This window comes from Nelumbo nucifera, chromosome 3, assembly GCF_055504915.1.
Source record: "Nelumbo nucifera cultivar China Antique chromosome 3, China Antique-T2T, whole genome shotgun sequence".
Classification (NCBI taxonomy): domain Eukaryota; kingdom Viridiplantae; phylum Streptophyta; class Magnoliopsida; order Proteales; family Nelumbonaceae; genus Nelumbo; species Nelumbo nucifera.
Genome location: NC_142651.1, coordinates 54763001 through 54790318, shown reverse-complemented (window position 1 = coordinate 54790318; position 27318 = coordinate 54763001). Strand labels below are relative to the sequence as shown.

At 43.1% G+C, this 27318-nt stretch overlaps 2 protein-coding genes across 11 annotated transcripts in view; both read left to right on the top strand.

The window, feature by feature from the left end:
* Window positions 1-27318, top strand: part of LOC104600961 (putative inactive histone-lysine N-methyltransferase SUVR2) — a 63503-nt gene that overhangs the window by 26570 nt on the left and 9615 nt on the right. For 8 of the 10 annotated variants that reach the window (XR_016084023.1, XR_735802.3, XM_010264134.3 and 5 more), the window contains 2 exons: window positions 5367-5433; window positions 5578-5628. Coding sequence is in view for 7 of the 10 variants with exons in the window: in XM_010264134.3 (XP_010262436.1) it covers window positions 5367-5433; window positions 5578-5628 (118 nt within the window). In the remaining 3 variants the exon portion in view is untranslated. Of the gene's footprint in view, window positions 1-5366; window positions 5434-5577; window positions 5666-27318 lie in introns of those variants that run through there. The other 2 variants (XR_016084022.1, XM_088901093.1) reach the window with 2 other exon arrangements.
* On the top strand, window positions 19533-23023 carry LOC148801224 (uncharacterized). The gene is made up of 2 exons (XM_088901938.1): window positions 19533-22279; window positions 22357-23023. Exons 1-2 carry the CDS (start codon window positions 22094-22096, stop codon window positions 22957-22959), a joined length of 789 nt encoding a protein of 262 aa, XP_088758064.1. The 5' UTR covers window positions 19533-22093; the 3' UTR covers window positions 22960-23023.

Here is a 27318-nt window from a genome sequence, read left to right as displayed (position 1 = left end):
GATTCGCTCTACTGCTGCCACATGAGTGTCTCGGGGAGCATGCATGAATTGGCTGATGCAACTGACAACATATGCAATGTCTGGCCGAGTCATGCATAGATATAGAAGTTTTCCAAGAAGTCTCTGGAAGACTCCTTTGTCTTCTAACAATGTTCCATCTGAAGCAGACAGTTTATTACTCATATTAATAGGAGTAGCAACTGGTCTAGCACCCATCTTCCCTGTTTCAGAGAGCAAATCAAGAACATACTTCCTTTGGGAGATACGAATCCCATCCTTGGATCTAGCAACTTCTATGCCAAGGAAGTATCTCAATTCCCCCAGATCTTTAATCACAAACTCTGTATGGAGGAAAGATTTGAGATCATTAATTCCTGAAACATCATTACCAGTCACAACAATATCATCAACATACACAATTAGGTATACTGCCAGGAGTCCACTCCTCTTCACAAAGAGAGTATGATCAAACTGTGTCTGTACATAGCCAAAGTTAACAAGGGCAACTCTAAACCTCTCAAACCATGCTCTAGGGGACTGTTTTAGTCCATAAAGAGATCTCTTCAGCTTGCATACCTTTCCTTTCATATCTGCTTCATACATCCCTAGAGGAAGAGACATATAAACCTCCTCATTTAATTCTCCATTCAGAAATGCATTCTTTACATCCAATTGATAAAGTGGCCAGTCAGAGTGAGTAGCCAAAGATAGAAGAACTCTCACAGATGTCATCTTGGCAATAGGTGCAAAGGTCTCCAAATAATCAATCCCATATGTCTGTGTATAGCCTTTTGCAACTAGCCTAGCCTTGTACCTCTCAATGGTGCCATCAGCATGATATTTGATGGTAAAGACCCACTTACAATCAACTGGATCCTTCCCTTCAGGCAAATCAACCACTTCCCAAGTGTCATTTTTGTGTAGGGCATCAATTTCGGATCTCATTAGCATCCCTCCATTCTGGAATATTAAGAGCTTCTGACACAGACCTGGGAATAGGGTTAGAGGCAACAGAAGAGAGGTAGGCAAAGTATGAAGGAGAAAGCAGACTATAAGAAAGGTGTTTGGAAATGCAATGTGCAGTACACATCCATTTTCCTTTCCTAACAGCAATGGGAATATCAAGGTCAGGGAAGGATGGCTCCAAAGGGGCTGAAAAAGTACCTGTTGTCTCATCTGTAACTGGAAGTGCACGAGGCTCATGTGTTGTAGGGGAAACAACCTGCTCACTTTTGGATCTTTGCCTTTGATACATCCTGGGATTAAAGAGAGGACGAGGAGGTAAAGGGGGGGGGGGGGAACACTGGGACAAGGAGAGTGGAATGATTGATCCTCCCTTGATTCATTTGAAGAAGAAAGAGACTCAGTAAGAGTCTCAACCGAGACAGGAAGAGGAAGAGCAAAGACCTGTGACAAATCCTCCCCCTTTGGACAATGTCCATCCATGGAGGAACCATAAAAGGAAGAAAGCTCATCAAAGGTGACATCCATTGTGACATATCGAGTATCAGTCTTTGGATCAAAGCAACAGTAACCCTTCTGTGTGGGGGAATAACCAAGGAAGATACACTTGTGGGCTTTTGGTTCAAATTTATGTCTTTGGACACTAGGAATATGTACATAACAAGTGCAACCAAAGACACGAAGAGGAATAGAAAAAAAGCTCCTTGTTCGGATGAAGAAGACTGAAAGGAGACTTAAACCCTAAGATCCTGGATGGCATGCGGTTTATAAGGTAGGTAGCAGTGAGAACAACATCACCCCAAAACTTTGTAGGAACATGTGAGGCAAACAAGATACTTCTTGCAACTTCAACAATATGCATATTTTTCCTTTCAGCAACTCCATTTTGTTCTGGGGTCCTAACACAGGAACTTTGATGAATAATCCCCATGTCAGAGAGGTAGTAGGATAAGTTTTTCTCAAAATATTCTTTTGCATTGTTCGATCTGAAAATTTTAATCCTGGTATCAAACTGGGTTAGGACAAATTCATGGAATTGTCTCACAATTCTGGGAACTTCATCACGGGATTTCTTCAGGAATATCCAAGTAAACCGAGAAAAGTCATCAATGAACAAGATAAAATATTTGTAACCACCCATAAAGGGTAAGTGGTAAGGCCCTCACACATCAGAGTGCACAATATTAAAAGGAGAAGAAGATCTTTTATTACTCAAAGGATAATTGTTTCTACAATGATTTGACAACTCACAAGACTCACAATGAAGATTGGACAAACTAATTCCCTTAAACAGTTCAGGGAATAAATGACTCAATGCAGAAAAGGAAAGATGACCCAAACGAAAATGACATAACATAACTCAATTGATAGACTCTGAAGATATAGACCCAAAAGCAACATTTCCAGGCTGTTCAGGGCACTGCCCCGGAGTATCAAGCAGGTATATTCCATTCGCCTCATGGCCACTCCCAATCACCTTCTGAGACTCCAGATCCTGAAAAACACAGTAGGAAGGAAAGAAGGTTACACAACAGTTTAATGACTTAGACTACTTACAGAAGACAAATTTGTATTTAGTCTAGGTACATGAAGGGAAGAAGGTAGGAACAAGGAATCTATAGCCTTAATGGCTCCCTTGCCAGAGATAGAGGCAAGAGAACCATCGGCTAGGGTGATTTTGTCACGTCCAGGAAGCTAATCATATGAAACAAATAAGGTAGAAATGTTGGTCATATGATTAGAAGCACCTGAATCAATAATCCAAGGGATCTTAAGATTACTTGAAATGGTTGCATGATTGGTAGAAGCCCTTATACTTGAATGAGCAAATGCAGAAGAGGCTGAATTTCCTGAAGGGTTGGAAGGAGAAGCCACACCCTCTAGGTGACTGATATTTTGTTTTCATGGCTGCTGTGCACTAGTAGTCATCTCTTCAGTATGGTACTTGTCACAATCTGGATCAACAGCCACATTAGCACTCCCTGCCCTTTTACTATCATGCTTTTTCTGAAACCGAAGAGGAACAAGATCAGGATGTAATTTCCAGCACTTGTCTTTAGTGTGTTTTGGCCTTTTACAGTACTCACATACATCCTCTTTCTTCCCTGAGCCACTAGAAGTCCCTGCAACTCCTTTGGGTTTCACTCCCATATTAGCAAAGTGATCATTTAGACCAGCCCCTTGAGCCTGGACAATCCTTCTGTTCTCTTCACTACTTACCAATGCATATGCTTGTGACAGTGAGACACTCTCCTTGGATAAAATATTCTGTTTTGTAATATCATACTCTGGGTTTAGTCCGGTTAAGAACTCAAACACCCTGTTTCTTTCAACCAGTTTCCTGTAGGTCTCTGCATCATTAGTGGTGTCCCAGGTTACAGTTTCTATCAAATCTATCTCTTGCCACAAAGACTTCAGTGTTGAGAAGTATACAGTTAAAGGTTTCTCTCCCTGTCTTAAATTCTTCACATCACTTCTTAACTTGTAAGCTCTAGCACATTTAATTTTTGGGAATAGGTTTTTGCAACACTATCCCAAATTTCCTTGGCTGAATTCATCCACAAATAGTGCTGGCTAATTTGTGGCTGCATTGAGTTTACAAGCCACCCAATAACATTATACTTCTCTTGCATCCACTTGCATCCACCCCACTTTCCTCTACTACAGATATGAATCTTTACCGATTGTGACCATGCTAGATAATTAGTTCCATCCAGCTTGATTGTGGTCACAGTCAGTAAAGAGTCAACCGAAGCTCCCGGAACCTGTCCGAATTCAGCAGCATTCTTGTTTTCAATCTCTGAGGAGTTCATCTCTTTAAACACTTCAAAGCAGCAGTATCACAAATCTGAGTCACACCCGAAAGCTGTGAGAACCAGAAATAGAAGTAGCACCTTGTTGACTACATGGGACACCAACCAACTTGGTTCGGCCTTAATGAAATAAAATCAGAAAACCTCCAAACACTGAGCACCCAGTCCAAGCTCCTTTTCTAAACAGAAATTCCAGGTACTGACCAAACAGTACCCCAAAAAGAGCAGAGAACAGTCCGTACTGGTGAAGAGGCCTTTTAACAAACACAGAGTGGGCAGTAGAGAAGACCGCACTGTCAGAAATAAAACCAGCCCAAAGAACAGTCTGTACAAGGGCCCAAAAACAGTTCAAGGGAAACAATAACCAGCAGTACTGATTCCAGAGGTATTTTAGCTACTTGACAGTCCAGAAAAAAAGTGAAACCAACCCAGAAATTTTTGGGCTAAACCAGACTAAAAGAACAACCGAATAGCTGTACTGTTCCCAAAGAAACTTCGGACACTTCAACAGTCCAGAACAGTAAAAGCAACCCAGAAACTACTGAGCACAACTTACAATCTCTGATTAAAGCTCTAAATCAGAAACCGACCTGTTTTCTCTGATTCTTCCTGGTCACCGGACCACTCTCCAAGAGATTTGAGTCTTGGGCAACTTCTTCAATCTTTAATGACCTCCAAGAATCAGGCAACTCAAGCTGAAGCTTCCAACACTAGAACAGCAGAAATCAAAAGAAAAGATGAAGAAGAAGATGGCGGCAATAAGGGTTCAGAGAGAGAGAGTTTCAAACCTTAATCTCTCCTCTTACTCCCTAACACTGTTTTATTAAGTTAAACTTGAATAATTTACAAAGAGGCCCTTAGTTGGGCCAGAAATTAAAAGAACATAACATAGAAAGAATGGACCCATAATAAGGCCCACCACAGAAAAGAATATAAACATATGAAAGGATAGACAACCTATGGGCCATTCAGCCCATCTTCTCTACAGGGGGCCATATCATCAAAGTTCTTGTGCATGTACTACCCTTTAAAATGGGGTGGCTAAAAGGAAAAATTTTCATATTGTTCCAGTGTCTAGAAGTCATATGTTCAATAATAATGTTCCTTTTCCATATTGGGGGGGGGGATGCAATGCATACAAGCACCTATTTCACAAATGTCTCCTTACATTTTGGGGTTTAATGCCTTCAAGCCTATTGTATCCCAATTGTTTTGTTTTTAGTTCCTTTGCAATTGTTTGGGTGTATTTTTCTTGGGTTTGCATTTGACAAAAAAGGATATTGCTGCTTTGATCCTACTTTAGCAAGAAAAGTAATTTTTATGGATGTTATTTTTTTAAGTCTACTCCCTTTCATACCCATGTCTCTCTTTGAAAGGAGAGTGGGAATGAAGAGAGAAATGTTTTTCTAGCTTGTTCCCACTACGATTTAGCCCTAGGCACCTTAGAAACATCCAATGTCTATTCTTCTGTTTTTGAAAGTAATGTTGTGATAATTTTTTTTTTGTTATTTCAATTATTAGCAGAAAAAAATTAATTCTGAATTGTCATTCATTTTGATCTTATTTATCTTGTACTTCTCATCCTTGTAGATGTTTTGATGCTAACTTGGTTGAGATCCCTGTCGAAGTTGAAACGCCTGACCATCACTACTATCATGTATGGGTTTACTGCTCTTCTTTAAGAGTATTTATTTATCTTGTACTTCTCTTATCCTTTTTGTACATGTTGCATTGTAGTTTAAGAGTATTACATGAGAAAGAATTATATCTAATAGACCAATGTTTTATTCCTAAAATGTAGCTTGCCTTTTTCACAACAAGAAAAGTAGATGCTATGGAAGAGCTAACTTGGGTAAGGGGGCTAAGCTGCTATGAATGTTCTATCTCAGGTTTTAGACATTATGTTCTTTGCAATCATAAATGAATCTGTTGTTTTTCAGGCCTTTTTTACATACGTACTGCCAATATTTTTTTGATGACCATGCTTATTGAGTTCAAAATTTATTTTCATTCTTGTTCCCTTATCATGCAAGTTTAATTACGACTTCTCTTATTTAAGTGACATTTTCTTTTTCTTCTTTGTATTTACTTTATGAATGTTTACTTACACTCACAAGTTTATGATATGAACGTTTTAGTCTGCTGCTACTACCACCCCATTCCTAGCATTGTCCTTGCCATATGCTAGTTTACTTGTTTCTCTTGAATCTAAATTTATTTGATGAACTCTATTTTATTTGATTAAGAATGAGGAAATTAATAAGAAGGGGAGTAGAGAGCATTTATATATCACCAAAATAAGTGTAAAATAATAATTATATGCCTGGCTGCCTAAATCCAACAAAGCAGAAATAAACCAGACATAAATAAATCTGTACAAGTTTTAACTTGGTAGGTTTCTTTTTTTTGATAAGTAATGAGATTTTATTAGAGAAAGAAGAGAAAAAGTTACAACTGTTTAGGTAGAAGCATGAGCTGCAACCGCACCCAACAGACTAAAAAAAAGCAAATTACAACTGTGCCCAATACAACTGTTCCCTATTTGCCCCTTGCTTGCCTAAGCTGTCAGCCATAGCATTAGCTGATCTTCCCTCCCATTTTATCCTTAAGCATATATTCCTTGTCAGCCACTTGAAAATTTTCAGTTCATTTTTTTTTGATAGACCTTATTTAGTTCATTTTTGTAACACCAGACCACATACAATTGTTTAGGTAGAGGCATGAGCTGCAACCTCGCCCAACAGACTAAAAAAAAGCAAATTACAACTGTGCCCAATACAATTGTTCCCTATTTGCCCCTTGCTTGCCTAAGCTGTCAGTCATAGCATTAGCTGATCTTCCCTCCCATTTTATCCTTGAGCATATATTCCTTGTCAGCCACTTGAAAATTTTCAGTTCATTTTTTTTGATAGATACTTATTTAGTTCATTTTTGTAACACCAGACCACATTCCTTTTGGGTTTTGCAGCCACCCCACCACCACCTTATAGTCACCTTCTAATAGTAGCTGTTGCACTACTAGCTGTAATGCAAATTGTACCCCTTGGAGGGAAGCTAGTAATTCTGCCCTAGAGTCCCCCACACCTAGAGGACCGGAGTATAAGATAGCTACATTACCACTTTCATTCCTTGTAAACCCTCCATTCTAGAGGGCCTGGGTTACCTTGACTTCTGCCATCAAAATTTAATTTTATAAATTCTTCAGGAGGGAGTGCCCAACTCATATACACTTTGTTCTTCCTTGAGGAGCTACTTGCCACTACTGCCCAATGCCTCCAAAGATCATTAAAAGAGAAATGGTGAAATAAGTCCAAAGATTTCAGCCACAAAATGGCCCTACGTAATATGCAGTCCTTTAATTCTTGTATGCTTCTTTCCTTCTCTTGAAAAATTATGGCATTTACTTCTTCCCACACTGTCCAGAGAAAAGCTGCTTTGCACATCTCCACATTAATCTTCCTATCCGATGATGCCAAGGAAAGGTAGATGGATCAAAAAGCAAACTTACAATCGCTGGCCTATTCCACCTGCACCCAACAGAAATGCAAAGATAAGGTCTTCTCTTTTGTAGATTATCGAGGGTGTGTACCTTCCCATAGAATATGCCCCAACAGAAAGCTAAGATCTTAGGGGGAATAGGCTTGCACCAGACCTCATTGTAAGAGAAGACTTGGTGGACTTCAGAGCAACAAAGGGCCTTGAAAAATGAAGCATAAGAGAACTGACCCGGGGGCAAAGGCGTCCAAATTCTTTTGTTTGGTTCAGAGGGGTCCAAGCAAATTTTTTCAAGAAGCTCAAAAAGGTCACTTAGGCTCTCACTCTCTTCATCCCTTAGATCTCTACAGAAATCAAAGTCCTAAACTAGTGTCAAGGGAGATTCCAGGGAGGAGAAGAATTTTGACACGGGCTCTTTTTTATATTGCGATAAATTGAATAATGACTGTAAGAGGTCCTTCAAAGGAACCTCTCCAATCCAACTATTTTCCCAAAAAAGAACTGAATTACCAAAGCACACATCATACCTAATAAATTCGTGAAGTTGGGGAAGAATATTGTGAATTGCCTTCCAAGGTGTTGCTAACACTCAATCCCTGCCTATTTTCCATCCATTGATGTTCTCCCTATCAGCCTTTGACTTTGAGATCTTTTTTTTTTTTTGATAGATCATTCAATTTAGTACATTTGCTAATAAGGTAAAAAGGAAAGGTGATAAAGGGTCCCCTTGCTTTACACCTCTACAAGCTGGAAATTTACCACCCCATTAACCATGATAGAAAGGTGACTAGAACTGACACAACCCTGGATCCACTTGCAACACCTTCTCCAAACCCACATTTTCTCAAAACTTGTAACTGGAATTGCCAATCTGACAAATCATAGGCTTTTTCCAAATCTAGCTTACAAATGAAACCTTTCTTCTTAGTTCTTCTCATGTCCTCCAGGCACTCATTCGCTACCGGAATCTGATCTGTGATTTGTCTCTCTTTCATAAAGGCCCCTTGGGATTTGCCGATTAAGGAGGGGAAAACTTCTTTGATCCTCAAAGATAGTACCTTAGCTAGAATCTTGTTGATACTAGTCACCACTGATAGGTCTAAAGTCCTTAGGGTGAGAAGCGTAAACCCTTTTGGGAATTCAAGCCAAAAAAGTAGCATTAACTCCTGGGATTATTATGTAATTTCTTGCAAACTCTTTGAATACTTCACAAAATTCATCTTTCAAGATCTCCCAACAATCTTGGTAGAAGGCCATTGTAAAACCATCAGGGCCTGATGCCTTAGATCTATCCACTAAGAAGACTGCCTCTTAAATTTCCACTTCTTAAAAATTTCTTTCTAGCCAACAAGCTTTTCCTTCTTCTAGCCTTTTTTTAATCATCAATCAGTTGTCGAGTGGGGTTGTAATCAGTCCTAGATATAATATACAGAATCAAGAGAGAGATATGAGAATTAGAGAAGAAGGAGAGGAGAAGAGAAGAAGAAAACAAAAAGGAGAAGTCAAAGAATATAGGTGATCAGTTTGACTGTCGCCCCCTCACTGCTATTTATGTTAACAATTAAATAATAGGGGAAAAACCTGAATTGCCTCTACTGTTTACAAAAGAAATAAGTAACTACTAACAGAAAATAATTGTTGACTGTAACTAAACAGAAAGACTAAACATTCAGCATAATAAACAAACAAAAAATTTTTGGGGACCACACAGAACCACATTAATGATCTCTACACTCCCCCTCAAGTTGGGAATAGATGTTTGTCATTCCCAACTTGCATAGGTCTGTCTTGAGCTTTGTTTTTGGAACTGCCTTGGTGAAGAGATCTGCAAGTTACATACTAGAGGTGATATAGAGAAGGCACACTTCTTGTGAAACAACTCTCTCTCCGATAAAGTGTCGGTCCACTTCAATATGTTTAGTTCTGTCATGCTGTACCAGATTATGGGTTGTTTTAATAGCAGCCTGATTATCACAATACAACATTAGAGGCTTCTCATAAGTGATACCCAACTCCTCAAATAGGGATTTAAACCACAATACTTCAGCCACACCATTTGCCATTGATCTATATTCAGTTTCAGCACTGGAACGGGCAACGATATTTTGTTTCTTCCTCTTCTAAGAGACAAGATTACCCCCTACAAAGGCACAATACCCAGGGGTAGACCTCATCAATAGATCCAACCCAATCAGCATCTGTGTAAACTTCTATTTTCATGTGACCATTATTTTTGAATAGTATGCCTCTGCTTGGTTTCAAATATGCCAGTATCCTCTCAACTACAAGTAGATGAGTAGTTATAGGAGAATGCATATATTGGCTAACAACACTAACTGCATAATTGATGTCCGGTCGTGTGAGGCATACATAGAGAAGTTTTCCAACTAATCGTTGGAACATGACTTTATCCTCAAGGGGCTCTCCACCTTTTGCACTAATCTTGTGATTTTGTTCAATAGGTGTGTCAGTTGGTTTAACACCCAACTTCGCTGTTTCTTCCAACAAATCAAGAACATACTTCATTTGGAAAAAAAAGATCCCATGCTTAGACCGTGCTATCTCAATACCCAAGAAATACCGTAGCTCTCCCTGGTCTTTGACCTCAAATTCTTGGTGAAGGAGTTGCTCAAGAGAGTCAATCTCATGGGTATCACTCCCTGTCACCACAATATCATCCACATATACAGCTAACAATGTTAAGGAGGTATCCACTTTCTTAATAAAGGGAGTGATCTGACTGGGCCTGCACATAGCCAAACTTCTCAAGTGCTTGTTTGAATCTATGAAACCAGGCTCTAGGAGACTGTTTTAGTCCATATAAAGTCTGCAAACATTCTTTTCTGTTTTTGCACTATAAAATGTAGGGGGCAACTGCATGTACATTTCTTCTTGCAAGTCACCATTGAGGAAAGCATTTTTAACATCCATCTGAAACAAGGGCCATGAGTAGTCAGTTGCAAGAGATAATAAAACCCTGGTAGTGTTCATCTTGGCTACTAGTGCAAAAGTTTCCAAGTAGTCTATGCTTAATGTCTGAGTAAATCCCCTTGCAACTAATCTAGCTTTATACCTCTCAACGGAACAATCAACATTATGCTTCACTGCAAACACCTATCTGCACTCCACTGGTTTCTTCCCTTTAGGTTGGTCAACTAATTCCCATGTATTGTTCTTCAGAAGAGCATCCATTTCTACTTTCATTGCATCTTTCCACTCAAGGACTGACATGGCTTCCTGCACTGTTCTAGGAATGGGAATAACAACAATGGATGCCAAAAAGGACTTGTAAGAGGGGGACAAATGATCATAAGACAAAAATTGGGAAATACAATGTGTTGTAGATGAGGTACAATGGCGTTTCCCCTTACGAACTGCAATGGGAAGCTCAAGGTCATCCAAAGGAGGTGAAGGCTCAACAATGGAAGGTATCTCATCTGTAATGGAAGATGAAGGAACTATGGTACTTGGATCCGGATCTGCAGAAGGAACTGGGACTGGCCTGGACTGTTGATGACCAAAATCAACCTGCCTCCATTGTTTATGATAAACTCTCAAATCTTGGCACCTCTGACAACCCTCCTCACTACACTCCCCTTCATTGATAGGGACTGGCAATGGAATTTCTGGTGAATGAATCCCCACCTCACTACTCTCCCCTGAGAAGAACTTAGGATAATAGGGTATATCTTGAAAGAAAGTGACATCCATAGAGACGAACCTTCTCCCAGAAGTAGGTTCATAGCAACAATATCCCTTTTGAGTTTGTGTATAACTAAGGAAAATGCATTTTGAGGCCTTAGGATCAAATTTGGAACGATAAGGTCCAAGGGTCTAAACAAAACAAGTACATCCAAATGTCTTACGAGGAATAGTGAACAACTCTTCATCAGGATATAAGAGGGTAAATGGAACTTTCATGTCTAGTAACTCGTGAAGGAACTCAGTTGGTGAGGTATACAACTGTATGAATGGCATCTCCCTAGAATTGTATAGGCACATTGGAGCTGAACATAATGCTCCTAGCTACCTCCAATATGTGTCTATTCTTCCTCTCAGCAACCCCATTTTGCTGAGGAGTATGAGGACAAGTACTCTTGATGAATAATCCCATGGTCAAGGAAATATGAGGTTAAGGGTTTTGGAAAATACTCTTTTGCATGATCAGATCTGAAGATATTGATTTTGACCCCAAACTGGGTCAAAATCATCTGATGAAAGGTTTGGGTTAAGGTTGGGACCTCATCTCGAGAACACATAAGGTAAACCCATGAGAAACGAGTATAGTCATCAACAAACAACAAGAAATATCCGTATCCCCCCATAGCAGTGTTGTGATAAGGTCCCCGAACATCAGTATGCACAATTTCAAAAGGAATACTACTTTTATTACTCAAGGGATAAGTTGTTTTACAATGCTTTGCAAGCTCACAACTTTCACATTTCAAATCAGACATCTGGACTGACTCAAACAAACTAGGAAATAAACTTTTCAAAGACCTAAAGGATAAATGACCTAACCGGTTTTGCCAAAGCATAACTTGACCCATAGACTGAGAAACAAAGGATCTCCCAACTTCACTGTCTTCTCCATGTGAGCTCCCTCCATGCAGGTAGATTCTATTCATCTCATGGCCAATCCCAATCACCTTCTTTGTCTCCAAATCTTGAAAAACATATCGATTAGGAAAAAATGTCATTGAACAATTTTGGGTTTTAGTAATACTACTGACAGAAAGCAAGTTAGTACTATGTTTAGAGACATTTTAAATTGAAGAGAAAGAAATGGCATTGGACAATTTGATGTCTCCCTTGCCATAAATAGGAACAAGAGAGCCGTCAGCAATAGACACTTTGTCTCTGTCTGAGGATAAGTGATGTGATCAGATGCACCTGAGTCTATTATCCAACAAGGTTCAGTGTTACCTGGGGCTGATGCATGATAAGCTGAGGCCCGTGTACCTGAATGAGCAAATTCTGAAGTGGGAGCAATAGATGTTGTGACTGATGGCTGAGATAATGCTGTTGAATTGCCAACTTCACTTTCCAACTAAGTCAAAGCAGCCCAGACAACAGCTAAGGTGTCTAGGGATGTAGCTCTTGTACTTGACGAGGGTGCTCCATTAGTTGTAACGGCCATATTAGCATTTCCCCTTTTGTTTTTGAGCTTTGTTGGAACTAGATGTGGATGTAACTTCCAACATGTGTCTTTAGTATTATTTGGTTTCTTGCAATGTTCACATACTAGCTCCCTCTGGTCTTCCTTCTTCATATCCCTCTTCTTATCACCCCCAAACTTTGGTTTGACTGTTGCCAAGGCTGATTCAAAAGGTTGATGCTGCATCATAACTTTCCTCCTACTTTCTTCACTGTGCACTAAGGCGTAGGCTTGTGATTAGGTCACACTTTCTCTCGTGAGAAGTTGCTGTCTCACAATATCGTTCTCAGAATTCAGACCAGCTAAGAATTCAAACACCCTATTAGTTTTCACCTGCTTCCTATAAGTTCGTGCATCCTTCTGACTTTCCCACTCAATTGTCTCTAGGTGATCAATTTCATGTGACAGAGATTTCAAGGTTGAGAACTAGACTGTGATTGGCTTCTCTCCTTGCTTAAGTTTTGTTTACTTCACATTTCAGCTCATAGGCCCTAGCAACATTAACAGGTTGGGAATAGGTTTCTTTCATGATGTCCCGAATTTCCTTGGCTGTTTTTACCCACAAGTAATTTCTGCTGATGTGGGGCTGCATGGAGTTGTACATCCATGTCATAACCAAGTAGTTCTCCTGAACCCATTTGGCATAGGTTGGGTCCTCCTTAGTTGGTTCCTTCACATCCCCCATCAAATAGTTCAGTTTTCTTCTATCTCCAATAGCCATCATGGCTGATTGGGCTCATTCCAAGTAATTTGAACCGTCAAACTTGACAGTTGTAACCTGAAAAGTGTTCTCGGACATTTTATCTGAACCTCCAGTCCCTAGAACACCTTCCCCTTGGCTCTTAAACTCCATTCTTGTCAAGATAAAGGTCAAAAAACACCCCTTTTAGCCCTGACACTAGGTAATTACATCCAAAATTTGTTAACAGCTGAACCTACTTTACCCTTTAGGTCGGCAATCCACCCAGAAATAATAGAACAGCTCTGTTTGTTTTTTTCCAGAAAGCTAAAAACCTTGGTCTGCAAAGCTGTAACTGATTTAACTGCTGCCCTAGAATTGGCAACAGTCAAAAGGTTTAGGGTTTTAATCCTAGAACTATTCGAAGGTCGAGAAAAACCCTTAAGACTCAGGAGAGAAGAGAGATCTCTCAGCCGCACCTCTTAGAAGAACCAAAAAAAAGGTTCTTTTAATAGATTGATCTCCAAAAGACATCAACTTACTTCAGAAAACTCTGGCTGCTACCATCAAAACCAAGTTTGAACCCTAATCTTGAAAATTCTTCCCTTCTGATTCTTCCTTATTGCTGGACACTCTCCAGGCTCTATGGTCCCTTGAGTAGTAGCTGCACACTACCAACAACCTCCAAGAATCAGCCGTTGGTCTTGTTTTGCTGAAACTTCCAACCCTAGGAAGTTCTCATGTAGTCGGCCTGATTAGGCTGACATGAGAAGCCCTAGGTTGGCTCTGATACCAAGTTATCGAGTGGGACTGTAATCAGTCCTAGATATAATATACAGAATCAAGAGAGAGATCTGAGAATTAGAGAAGAAGGTGAGGTGAGAAGAAGAAGAAAACGAAGAGAAGTCAAAGAATATGGGTGATCAGTTTGACTGTCGCCCCCTCACTGCTATTTATATTAACAATTAAATAATAGGGAAAAAACCTGAATTGCCCCTACTGTTTACAAAAGAAATAAATAACTACTAACAGAGAATAACTGTCGACTGAAACTAAACAAAAAGACTAAGCATTAAGCATAATAAGCAAACAAAAAAATGGTGGGGACCACACAGAACCACACTAATGATCTCTACATAATCAAAGGCATTTCATTTCATTAAGAGAAAAATGATTACAGATTCATGAAGATTATAAAAAGGGAACTGCATATTTTCCAATTTACAGAGATTATTCCATGTCTGCGCAAAATAGTTGATCCCTATGTGCCCTTGCTTTGCTAACGTATCAGCCATCCCATTTCATCCATCCATAAAATTACTAGTTTTGAATCTCCTATTTCTAAATTCTTAAAACCCCTTTGTTTTGCTAGTTTCAGGCCTTGCAATAAGGCTGATATTTCTGCTTTTGCCGAATCCCCTACTCTTATCGGACCTGAGAATAGTTTTACCACTTTCCCTGCTTCATCCCTGAACACTCCTATTTTTGACAATCCAGGTTTTCCAAATGAGCTTCCATTGAAGTTAAGTTTTAGTCTGTTTGGTTGAGGAGGTTTCCAGTCCAGAACTAATCTTTCTTTCACAGCTGCTGAGTTGGCCACTTCAAACCTGGCTCTGATAATATCATGTATGGCCACCCATTTGAAAGCTTCCAAGGATTTTACCGACATTGCTGTTTTGGTCTTTATGTTTTCCACAATGTCCTCCAAGTTCCTTGCCTTGTCTTCAAACAGTCTTTCATTTGTTTCCTCCCATAGAGTCCAGATTGTGGATGCCCTTGCTGTCTTCCTTATTAATCTTCCTCTCTTATTTTCTTGTCTAAAGAAAGCTGGATTGAAAAGAGTTGCACAGTCCTGTGGAGGGTCTCACCTGCAGCCAAATAGTGAAGAGATGCACGACCAAACAGAATATGCAAGAGAGCAAGATAGTAGTAAGTGTGAGGTAGTTTCACTATTTTCATTCCATAAAATGCACATGTGAGGGGATGGGCATTTATTTGGCCTTCTTCTTTGGAGAACATCGTGGTTATTTATCTATCCCAAGTAAACTTCGCAGCAGAAGGCTTAGACTTTTGGGGGAATAAGCTTACTCCATATTTCCTTTGTAGGGAAGTTACCTCCCCTCCCTGTGTCTAAGGAAACTAAAGTGTCAAAAAAAGAAGCACAAGTGAAATATCTAGAGGGGGAAGGTGTCCAAACTCTTATCTTCCCCCCTTACATCCAAGAAGACTGACCCCAAAGCTTGTAACAACAAGTTTATCACTAGTTCACATTCTCTATCCCTTAAACCCCTTTTGAAACCAAAATCCCAATTTAGACCTGAGGGAGAAAGACTCCAAAAACAAGCAATGGGCTTCTTTTTAAGGTTAGAGAGAGAAAAAAGTAAAGGGAATTGAGATTTTAGGGGGAAAGACCTGAAGCGAGAGGCGAGATCTTTGCATTCCCATCCATTGCCCAAAGCACCATGAATGCTCACTATGACTTTGTGCCACAAACTCCCACTTCACTATGAATGCTCCCAAGTAGAGCTGTATTTCTATGTTTCAAGTTTCCCAACCCTAGTCCCCCTTGCGTCTTAGGTCTACAGACAATCTCCCACTTCACCAAGTGATCTTTTCTTTCCTCCCCTGGTTCCCAAAGGAAATCTCGCATGATTTTCTCTAGCTTTCGTGCTACCTTGGTGGGGATTCGGAATGTAGAGAGGAAATAAATTGGGAGGTTTGATAGGGTCGACTTAATCAAAGTAATCCTTCCCCTAGAGAAATGTAGTTTCTCTTCCAAACTGTAAGCTTCTTTGTGAACTTCTCCAAAATTGGCCTCCAAAAGAATTCAGATTTTGGGTTTCCACCTAAGGGTAAGCCTGAGTAGGTTAACAGCCATGAGCCTAGTTGACACCCCAAGCAATCAGGTAAGGCTTCAACCTCTTCCTCTTGGGTATTTACCCCTACCAGGTAGCTTTTCTCCAAATTTATTCTCAATCTGGAGCTACACTCAAAGGCTGAGATAATTTCTTTCAGATTCCCCCCCCCTTCCTCCTAACCCTCACTTCCTTCCTCACTGAAAATGATAATGTCATCTGCAAAAAGGAGGCGCGTCCCAACTACTTCTTGCCTCCCTACTCTCCATCCCCTTATACTATTACTTTCATCTGCCTTTGATATCATTCTACTTGGCACCCCAGCCACCAATGTGAAGAGCATCGGAGATAAAGGATCCCCTAGCCTCAGACCCCTCTTTGTTGGGAATAAATCTCTTGACACCCATTGATTAATATAGATAAGTGGCATGAGCATATGCATCCTTTTATCCACTTTCTCCATCTAGCTCCAAAACCCAATTTCTCCATAATCTCCAAGAGGAACTCCCAATTAACAAAGTTGTAGGCCTTTTCAAGATCTAATTTGCAAATGAAACATTTTTCCTTTCTTCTTCTCCTTTCCTCAACACATTCATTTGCTATCAAACTTTGATCTTTTATTTGTCTCCCCTTAACAAAAGATCCTTGATTTTGGGAGATCACCACAGATAGAACCTTGCTTAGTCTCCCAGACAGGACCTTCGCTAAAATTTTGTAAAGGCTTCCCACCAAACTAATTGGTCTGTAATCCTTTGGATGTGAAGCTTTTTTTTTCTTGGGTATTATTGCTATGAAGGTGGAATTTGCACCTGGATTACTTTTCCTTTGATCCAAAATTCATTAAAGACCTCCAACAAATCGGCTTTAATTATATCCCAACATTTTTGATAGAATGCCATTGTGAAGCCATCTGGCACTAGGGCTTCGGAGTTGTCCATTATGAAAGCTGCTTCTTTTATCTCCTCCAAAGTGAACCTCTCTTCCAGGAGTTCCTTCTGGGTCTTAGGCAATTTGGTCCAATCCAACTCAGGCAAGGGATCTCTTTCCTCAATTTTTCCATAAATGTCTTTGAAATGATTCATGAAAGCTCTCACAATTTCCTCCTCCCTCGAAAGCACTTCCCCTCCGATCTCCACACTATAGATGTAATTCTTTTCCCTTCTTCCATTTGCTAGAGAGTGACAGAATCTAGTATTCCCATCACCCTCTAACAGCCATCTACACCTCCACTTTTGTCTCCAAGAAATTTCCTCCTTCCATAGGGTGTCCTCCATATCTCTTTTTAAGACCCTTCTCTCTTTTCTATCCTCTTTTGACATTGTTCCCCACGATTCCTTCTCGTCTAATTCCTTTAGTCTTCTACAGATTAAAGACTTCTTATCCTCTAACCTCCCAAAAGTCTCTCTATTCCACTCTTTTATCCTGTCTTTCAGTCTTTTTATTTTGATGACAAACCCCACTCCCTTCTTCCTCACATTTATTCCATTTTCCTCCCACCACTCCTTTTTTTTTTCCCAAAAATCTGGGATCCTCCAACCAAATATTTTCAAATCTAAAGGGTGTTGGGCTGCCTCCAATCCTCTCCTGTCCTAGACTTACAGGGCAATGGTCTGAGGTTAACCTAGGCAGGGCTTTGGATACTAAGTCTTCCCACATCTCCTCTCAACCTATTGTGAATAAAAATCTGTCCAGTTTAGAGCAAACCGGATTTCTCTGGAAGTTAGATCACGTAAATTGTGCATGCAGGAGTGGCATTTCCTTCAATTCCAAGTCCATCACCAGGTTGTTGAACTTCCTCATTCTTGTGGTTATGCCAAGGTTTGGGTTATTTGACTCATTTGAGTAACTAATGACATTAAAATCACCCCCTAGACACCATGGTCCTTCCCACAGGCCTCAACATCACTCAGTTCTTCCCAGAAAAGGTTTCTTTCCCTATAAGAGTTTGAACCATAGACATTTGTCAATGCCCAAAGTTTATTGTCCTTTTGCCTCTTGATTTTTATGGAAATGGAAAAGCTGCCCAATCAGTTCCTCTACACAGTCCACCTCCTCATTTTTCCACATTGTCAACAGTCCTCCAGATGCCCCCCCCCCCCCTAGAAGGGGCGTAGGACCAGCTTATCCCTCCCCACCCCCCAAATACTTTTGATCCATCTTCTGTCTACCTCTAATAAATTTGTTTCTTGCATCATAACCAGTAATGGTTTCTCTTTTTTTAAAACGCTTTTAATTACACTCCTTTCTTAACACTTCCTAGGCCTCTAATAACATTGTTTCAGCAAATGCAGAGAGCTATTCCCTCTTTCTCCTCAAGTTACTTTCCTACCTTTCCTTGCTTTCTCTCCTTTCTTCTGCTTTCTACCTTTTCATAGTCTATCCCACAATGTAACTTCTCTAATTCTCTCAGTCTCTTTCTTTTTTTCATTTTTATCTCTCTCAAGCACCTCCTCTTTTGGAATTCCATTCACTTTCTCTCCCCCTTTACTCCTCTTTGGAAATCCATCCACTCTCCCCCAATTCCTTTAGGTCCTCTAGAATTAAATTGAACACAATTTCTTCCTCCTTACTGTTTGTCAAGACTGTCTTATCTTCAGTTTCTTCTTGTCTCAATTCAAACGACTTAGTCATAGTGGCATTCCGGGCTTGGGCAATGACCGGATCTGTAAAGTACAAATCAACAGGAAAAAGATGAGGTACCACGGAAGGAGAAGGAAAAGGCATCGGAATAGGAGAAAGAATATGGGAGGGGGAGGGGGAGAGGGGAAAGAAACTTCTTGCTCCACACTGTCGCAAGCCTGCCCTTTAGAGACCAACGAGGTATTTCCCTTGGTCGATATTTCTTGATCTGACTCCAGAGACAGAGCCTTTGTAACACTTATGCTCGGTTCCTGATTGAAACCAATGCCCGTTTCACCATGATTCTGCCCTTGCTCTTTTGTTGGTTGATTATTCTCCTTAAATTTGTCTCGTGGGGAACTGATGCCTATCTGTGGCTGCAAGACTTCATCGGGTTGGCAAGTTTTAATTTCCTCCTTACTCGCCATTTTGTGAGTCTTCGCTTGCAAATTGTGAATCACTCCAACCATTACACTCTTTATCTTCATTCGCTTTCTTCCTGTTATACCTTGGGTTTTGCCTTTCCAGGGGTTGTGGTCTACAACTTTTGCTTCGGCTTCCAACTCAGGTTTGAAGCTTTTTGGCTTGAACCTGAAGTACTCTCTCCAGTGATTTAAAAGGCGCGCCTAGGCGCACAGGCGAGGCGCATTTCAAGGTAGGTGCCTTGCCCAGGTCCTAGGCGCAACCCATTCGAAAGGCATACGCTTGGTGCGCCTTGTGCCTTAGACCAGGCATGCACCTGTTGAAAATTTGTTGCTTTCTCCTTTTTTTTGAGTCTGGCAGCTCGGTTTGGGGCTCCGCCCTTGGATCCCCGTGCCACGCCTCTCGAGGCTAGCCCAAACAAGTCCATGTTAGGGTCTTAAATTCTAAGTTTTCACACAAAAAATAATAATTTTATAGTTTTAATTGCTTTTAAGAAGATATTTTATTAGGATGAATGAACGGACAACATTACTAAATAGGGGGTTCTTGAAGCTTCGATGAACGAGCAAAAATTAAAACTATAAAATTATTATTTTTTGTGTGAAAACTTAGAATTTAAGTCCCTAACATGGACTTGTTTGGGCTTGCCTTAGGGGTGTGGCACAAAGGCGGCTCGTAGAATTAATAATGTAATATGTCACATTAGCTACTTGATGCAATTGAGAAATGATGTTGCGCGATCTAACTGCTCCCTGTTGGAGGATGATCTGGCTTCCAGTCGGACGACGAGCTTGGTAAATCTGCAAAATAAGACCAGAGAACCCGGGGTGGTTAGCCCGGCGAGGTCGCTCCGATGTTTAAGTTAGTAAGCTGTTGCGAGCTGAAATAGCTTTGAGAATGTAGAGAGCTAGAGAGCTAGAGAGCTAGAGAACAGAGAAATCACGCGTACCTCGTGCCATCGGGGTTGGAGCCTTTATATAGTTGAGTATTCGTGGGGCACACGAAAGAGTTCGAGGATATCAGGGATGTGGCGATGGAGTTCGCTCCGTTTCCGAAGGAACAACATACAGGTAATGCTTATCTCGTTCCTCCTCCGATTCCGGCGGAGTGAGGATAAGTGCTTATCGCGATCCCGGAAAGGTCGCGGTCTGTTAACTTATCGTGATCTCGTGGGATTCGGGAGTCGTTGGAGAGACCTCTGGAGTTGGTCACGTGGGAGTCGGTTACGTGTCGATTCGAGTTGTTGGTTCTGAATTGGTACTTCGGCTTTTTAGTTCCGAACTGGCTTGAATACCGAGGTGACTCGATGCCGAGGTGCGACCTGCATCGAGGTGGCTCTGCTCCAAGGTGATCCTTGAGCCGTGGCCTTTGTGCCGAGGTGACTGAATATGCCAGCTCCATTGTTGCGAACTGAACGTGTCAGGCTGAGTTGTCATCTCTTGGTTAGGTTGTGTCCATGCGTCCCCTTTTTACTAGGTCAGGCCAAATCACCCTTCATCAATTGCCCCCCACTTCCCGAGCCAAGGGTCCCGACCCGGTGCGGGGAGTTCATGACGAGTCCAGGTGGATTTGGCCCGAGGTCGGACCTGTTCGGCCACCTGACTCAACCAGGAATAACCCAGGTTGCGTGTAGTCTGCATGTAGACGTCATGCGATCTATAAACTTCGCGGACGGCAAAACACACGCTAAACCGATTTCAAGCTCGGGGTCGCGCGATCGGTTTTTCTAGGAGCCGTTGGATCACTTCAATCTCGATCGTTGATTCTCGGACACAACGGCTATAAATAGGGGCCCCGAGACTCATTTGCTTCGCCACAAATTCGCTAGCCTTCGGTCTGAGGTTGGGCTCAAGTTCCCTAGCTCGGTCTCTTCAGTTCGGTGTCTTCCCGAGGTCTTCCTTCAGTTCGATTTCTCTTTGGTGAGTCTTCCCTATCTCTCCTTTTCGATTTTGTGTCTTTTCCATGTCTATATTTAGTTTCAACAGTCTTTTAGATGGGAGTGATGGATCCGTTGGGACCGAGGTAGGTACCTCGGCTCAACTCGTAGATCGCCTTACCGAAGAAGCTACTTCAGGTCAAGATGCGGTCTGCGATCCTCCTGTGGTGGAATCACCCCGGGAGGCGCGAGAGGCCTCGGGTGATTTGGCGCCCACCTCGCATCGAGGTCGGCAGCCAGATAACTTTGACCCGTCGACAATGACGGCGGACGGGCTCCAGTCCCTAGTAGCTCGGTATAGGCTTCCGGGCAACTTAGTCTATAGTATTCCCCTCAGGTGATCTGGCGCCCACCTCTCCTTGGGAGCACGGTCACGACGAGATCGTGATCTTTGTGGAGCAGCTCGTAGCTGGTCTTCATCTTCCCCTTCACCCCTTGATAGTCGAAGTCAACTTTTTAAATCACCATAGATCAGTTGCACCCGAACTCCATTCGTAATGTAGTAGGAACCATCTCCCTTTTCCACGACTACAACCTTCCCCTCGAACTTGATATCTTCTCTTCCATTCCCTCTATAAAGAAGAACTCCTGTGTTATGCCCGAACACAAGCGAACTTACTACCTGTCCCCTCGTCCGGGCTACAAGCTCTTGCACGAGCTCCCAAACAAGGTCCCAACCTGGAAAAGGCGTTACTTTGTGGTCCGCAACACAGAGGGGTGGCCTTTCCCGACCCACTTAAGGGCGGCCATCGAAGACCCCGGTGTCAGGCTGAACCTGAAGACAAGGGAAGCGCTCCGATCTTGGGCGGAGCTCGGTCTGAAGTTCGTGGACTACGTGACTGAAGACAAGCTTGTGCAGGCCGATCTGAGTCTTGGTGGGTCGTCACTTGTTGTGTTGTCTTTGTTTTATTTCGGTGTCATTTCTGATAGTTTGCTTTTGTTGAAGCAACCATGAAAATCATTGCGACCGAACTCTTCGGTAGCATGAAGAAGGGAAAGAAGAAGCGAGCTGCCAAAAGAGCTCGTATCGAGTCTTCGTAGGCTGCCGTTCCAGAGCCCGAGCAGCCCTTATCTGCCGAGCAACCTCCCGTGATCGATCTGGTCGAGTAGGAATCCGGGAAGCTCTCCTCGCCCCGCGCGCCCGAGGAGGCAATGTCTATGGAGCCCACCCCTGCAACTGTCGCTTCTTCAGGTAGTGATGAAGCAGCTCGGAGCATTCTGACTCCGAAATATAGCCTTCTCAAGAGCCAAAGCACAGTATATGCTGAGGAGGTTGCTAGTTGGGCCGAGTTGCCAGTCGCTCAGCTCGGAGCACGAGCGGCTACCCATTGCATGGTGGTAAGTTTTTTGTCTTGACTTCTTCAATTTTGTACTTAACTTCTCTTGTACTAACTCTTGTTCTCTTCTCTTGGTAGGTGAACACTATACATGCCCTGACTTACCAGTCCGTGGTGCACCTGAAGCGAGCTCTTGCAACTGAGTCTTCTTCTCGTGAGGCTCACGCCGAGTTAAATTTGGCCCGCAACAAAGTTAACCAGTTAAAGAAGGATGCGCGGGCGAAAAATGAGTTGATCACACTGCTAATGTCTGAGAAGGAGGAGGTCGCGGGGCAGAAAGTGGCGCTGAAGAGGGAGGTGGAGAACCTCGAGGTCCACGTAAAGGAGCGCACTAAGATACTCCTTCAAGCTGTGGAGGAGGCCAAAGTCAAGGCCGTCAAGGAATATAGGGCCTCGGAGGAGTATCAGAGGGAAATGCTTGAGGTGGGGACGGAGAGCTACCGCAAAGGCTTCAAGCTTAGTAGGTGGCTGACCCGACGTGAATTCCCTCAGCTTGACCTTAGCGCCATTACTACTTCGAAGGTCACAGAGGAAATGGCTGTCGAAGCTGCTGAAGATCCGGACTCCGAAGCGGAAAGCGACAGCGAGCTGCTCGGTGACGTCGAGGAGACTGGTAATGATGAGTGTATGGACCCTTCTACTGAAGCCTCGGACAAGGGCGAAGAGCACCGAGATGAATAGAGTTTTCCTTATCTCCTATATTGTATACCCCATGCCTCCGAGCTCGGTCTATAGTGAATTTCATCTTTTTTCCTCTTGTACTCGAAATTTTATACCAATGAAATACACATTTTGACTTATCTTTGTTCAAAAATGTTCCAAGTGTAAATAATTCTCGAACTGACAAACTAAACCAAGTAGGAGTAGAAATGTGTAGGTTACCCTGAACTGTCGAGCTTCCGAGCTGGACTACAAGTAGGGATAACCGAAATAAAATTTTTCCAAGTGCAAGTTACCCCGAACTGTCGAGCTAACGCACTAGACTAGGAGTAGGGGTAACTTCACTTAATGTACGCCCAGGTGAGCGGACATTGTAGGGTATATACCTGACCTGTCTGCGCACGGGCTAATCGCTTAGATGTCGGTTGTCCCTTAGAGCTAGTGGGTCCAACCTGTTATTATATGTCGAACTGGGCTAGACGTCGTAGGGTTTATACCCAAACTGTCTATGCCTTAGGCATGACGGCTGATTTACCTATGTCGAAGAGGCGACTAGCACTTGTCTGTCTATGCCAAAGAGGCGACTAGGACTTGTCTGCCCATGCCGAAGAGGCGACTGGGACTTGTCTGCCCATGCCGAAGAGGCGATTGGGACTTGTTCATAGTGCCGAGGTCATATGTCAGCTCGGCATTATGGCCCTTGGGCTTTTGGGAGTGACTCACAGTCCTCTCCCCAGTTCGGTGATCAGAAATAGTATCTTCTCAGGTTGTCGACGTTCCACGCTCGAGGTATTTGTTTCCCTTCCAAGGTCTCTAGTTCGTATGTACCTTCCCCGAATACCCATTTTACTCGGTACAGACCTTCCCAGTTTGGTCCGAGCTTACCAACACCGGGCTCAGGTACCATAACCTTCCGAAGAACCAGGTCGCCGACACAGAAGTGTCGCTTCTTGACCCGGGCATTATAGTATCGAGCTACTCTCTGCTGGTAAGTTGCAGTCTGGATGTATGCCAGGTCTCGTACTTCTTTCACCAGGTCTAGGTTGGTACAAAGCTCGTCATTGTTTGTCTCCTCGTCGTAGGTCTCCAAGTAGCGTAGGCACCTCGATTTCTATTGGGATCACCGCTTCCGTGCCATAAGTGAGATTGAAGGGAGTCTAACCCGTGGTAGTCTTGATAGTTGTTGGGTAGGCCCATAGCACACTGGGCAGTTCGTCTACCCACAGTCCTTTTGCTCGAGCTAAGCGAGCTTTTAGTCCACCAAGGTGAAGTTTCGTTGTATTTCCATCTCGGCACACCAATTCTGAAACTTGATGTCCTCGAATTGCTTTCCGTTGTCGAAGATGAGTACCCGAGGTAGCCCAAAGCGACATACTATATTCCTCTAGAAGAAGTTTTGTATGTTGCGTGTCGTGATCGTCGTTAGGGGTTCCGCTTCCACCCACTTCGTAAAATAATCCACTGCTATGACCATAAATTTCCTTTGTCCTGTCGCAGGCGGGAATGGGCCAAGTATGTCGATTCCCCACTATGCGAAGGGCCATGGGCTAGTGAGGTATTTGAGGTCGGCAGCAGGTCGGTGATGGATGTTGGCATGCCTCTGACACTTGTCACACTTCTTGACGAGCTCGAGTGTGTCTGCCTTCATCTTGGGTCATTTATAACCTTGTCGTAATGCCTTCTGGGCGAGAGCTCTGCCCCCCAAGTGTTCGCCGCACAAGCCTTCATGGGTATCGCGGAGAACTAGCTCGGCCTCTGAGGGTCGCAAGCAGCGCAAGTAGGGGAGCATGAAAGATCTCATGTACAGTTGTCTGTCTATGATGACGTACTTGGCCGACTAGCGCTTTACCCTTCGGGCCGCATTGCGTTCTGTAGGGAGGGTCCCGTGAAGCAAGTAACTCACAAGCGGGTCGATCCAACTCTGCTCTGCTTGTGCTACAGGAGCGACCTCTCCTGCCCCCCCGAGAATATTGGGCCGAGGTAAGTCCTCTATGAACACGGTCCGCATGGTGTTGCTTTTTGTGCTAGCTAACCGGGACAAAGGCGTCGGCCTCTGCATTCTCGGATCTCGGGATCTGCCTGATGAAGTAGGAGATGAAGCCACGTAGTATCTCTTTGACCTTGGCCAAATAAGTAGCCATGGTGGTGTCGTGGGCTTCATACTCGCCGCTGATTTAGTTGACCACGAGCTGGGAATCGCTACATATGATAAGGTGCTTAGCCTTTACTTCCTTCGCTAAAGTGAGCTCGGCGACTAGTGCTTCGTACTTTGCTTTGTTGTTTGATGTTGCGAGCCTGAACCGGAGTGCGTATTCTAGTTTCACCCCGTTTGGACTGTATAGAATTATTCCCACACCGCTTCCTTGTTGGTTTGACGAGCCGTCAACATGGAGGATCCAGGGCTCCTCGTCCTAGGTCGGACTTGCTTTAATCGGGATTGGCGCCGCACTGGTTGAAGTATCCTCTGTGTGCTCGAGCTCGTCCAGCTTAGGGATTGCGGTGTTGAACGTACATTCTGCCACTTAATCGGCCTAGGCTTGGGCTTTAATTGCCGTCCGTGGTTCGTACCGGATATCGTACTCGCTTAGTTCGATGGCCCATTTCGTCAATCTGCTAAACACCTCGGGCTTGAGCAGGATCTGTCTCAGAGGCTTATTGGTGAGGACGACGATGGTGTGGGCTTGGAAGTATGGACGAAGCTTCCGAGCTGCTATGACTAGCGTGTACGCCAGCTTCTCGATCTCCGGATACCTTGTTTCAGCATCCTGCAAAACCTTGCTAACATAGTAGATGGGTTGTTGGACCCGATCTACCTCTTTTATCAGTACCGAGCTGACTACCTCGTCACTTGCGGAGAGGTACAACTTCAAAATATCCCTTTCCTCGGGTCAGGTCAGAATCGGGGTACTAGCTTAGTATCTTTTCAGCTCGCCCGCGAGCTGACACTCCGCGGTCCACTCGAAGTCTTTACTCTTCTTTATGGCCTTAAAGAAAGGCAGGCAGCGATCTGCCGACTTGGACATAAAACGGCTCGAAGTGGCTATGCGGCCATTCAACCTCTGAACCTCTTTTAGTTTGCGAGGTGGTCTCATATCTAAGATGGCCTTTATCTTTTCCGGGTTGGCTTTGATGCCACGTCGATTGACTATGTAGCCCAAGAATTTACCCGAGGTGACCCCGAAGACACATTTGTTGGGATTTAACTTCATGTTGTACTTCCGTAAAATTTTGAAAACATTTTGCAAATCATTTAATAAAAATTTTGAAAATTAGGTCTTAACGACCATATCATCTACATAACATTCAACTTTATTGCCGATTAACGGCTCAAAAATTCTGTTTACAAGTCTTTGAAAGGCTGCCTCGGCATTTTTTATTCCAAAGGGCATAACCTTATAGCAGTACACTCCGAGCTCGGTTATAAAGGCCGTCTTTTCTTAATCGGTGGGGTCCATCCTGATCTGGTTGTAACTCGAGTATGCATCTAGAAAGCTCAGCAACTCATGCCCTGAGGTCGCATCCACTAGGCGGTCGATCTTTGGCGGATTTTGCTCCTCGCTTTCTAATTTGCGAACTGAAGTTCGACTTGCTGCCGAAGTGCAGCCCGCGATGATGGACCTGCCAGTAATCATATTGATTACTCCGCGGATCAGTCTCTCCTCGGGCAGTTGCCGTGACGGCTGCTCGTTCTGTCTGTTACTAGACTCAGGAGCATTTCTTCTCTGGTCCCCCTGCTGGTCTGTTTGCCGATCTGCTTGGTTCCTTTCTTCTCATTGTATAAAATTTTTCAGATACTCGCGACGGATGAGCTCTTCGATCTCGTCGTGGAGGTTCCTAGAGTTCTTTGTACTGTGTCCGTGGTCTTTATGAAAGTGACATTAAACATTCCTGTTCCTGGTGGTGGGATCTCCCCTCAACCTAGGAGGCCACTTGACAAAGGAGGAGTCTTTGATAGCCATCATGATTTCTCCTCGCTTAGCGTTGAGGGGTGTGTAGTTCGTCCTTTCTACAGGTGGGGTTCTGGAGGCTGACCTGACTTGCGAGATCGGCTCCCAGACATGTTTCCTTCCCTGGTCGGGGACTTACTCTTTCTTCTCTTATTCCCGTCATTACCTGTGTTGTCACCTTCTCTTTTTCTCTTCTCTACTGGATTATCGGTCCTCTGATTCATCTCTTCCTCGGTTCCGATGAACTGGTCGGCGAGCTTGAGGAATTCTGTGATATCTTTCGACTTGTTGGCTACCACATGCCATTTGAATTCTCTGTGAGTTATGCCCTTCTTTGCTGTCGTGAGTCTCACCGCTGGGTCTAGGTCGGGGATCTGCAGACATGTGTCGTTGAAGCGCTTGATGTAGCTTCTGATGGACTCCCCTTCTCTCT

What these genes read in the sequence shown, in the direction of transcription:
- LOC148801224 (XM_088901938.1), top strand. Translation starts at nt 22,094, where the DNA reads ATGTCTATGGAGCCCACCCCTGCAACTGTCGCTTCTTCAGGTAGTGAT. An exon ending in CGGCTACCCATTGCATGGTG is followed by an intron (nt 22,280 to 22,356) that starts GTAAGTTTTTTG and finishes TTCTCTTGGTAG; the next exon opens with GTGAACACTATACATGCCCT.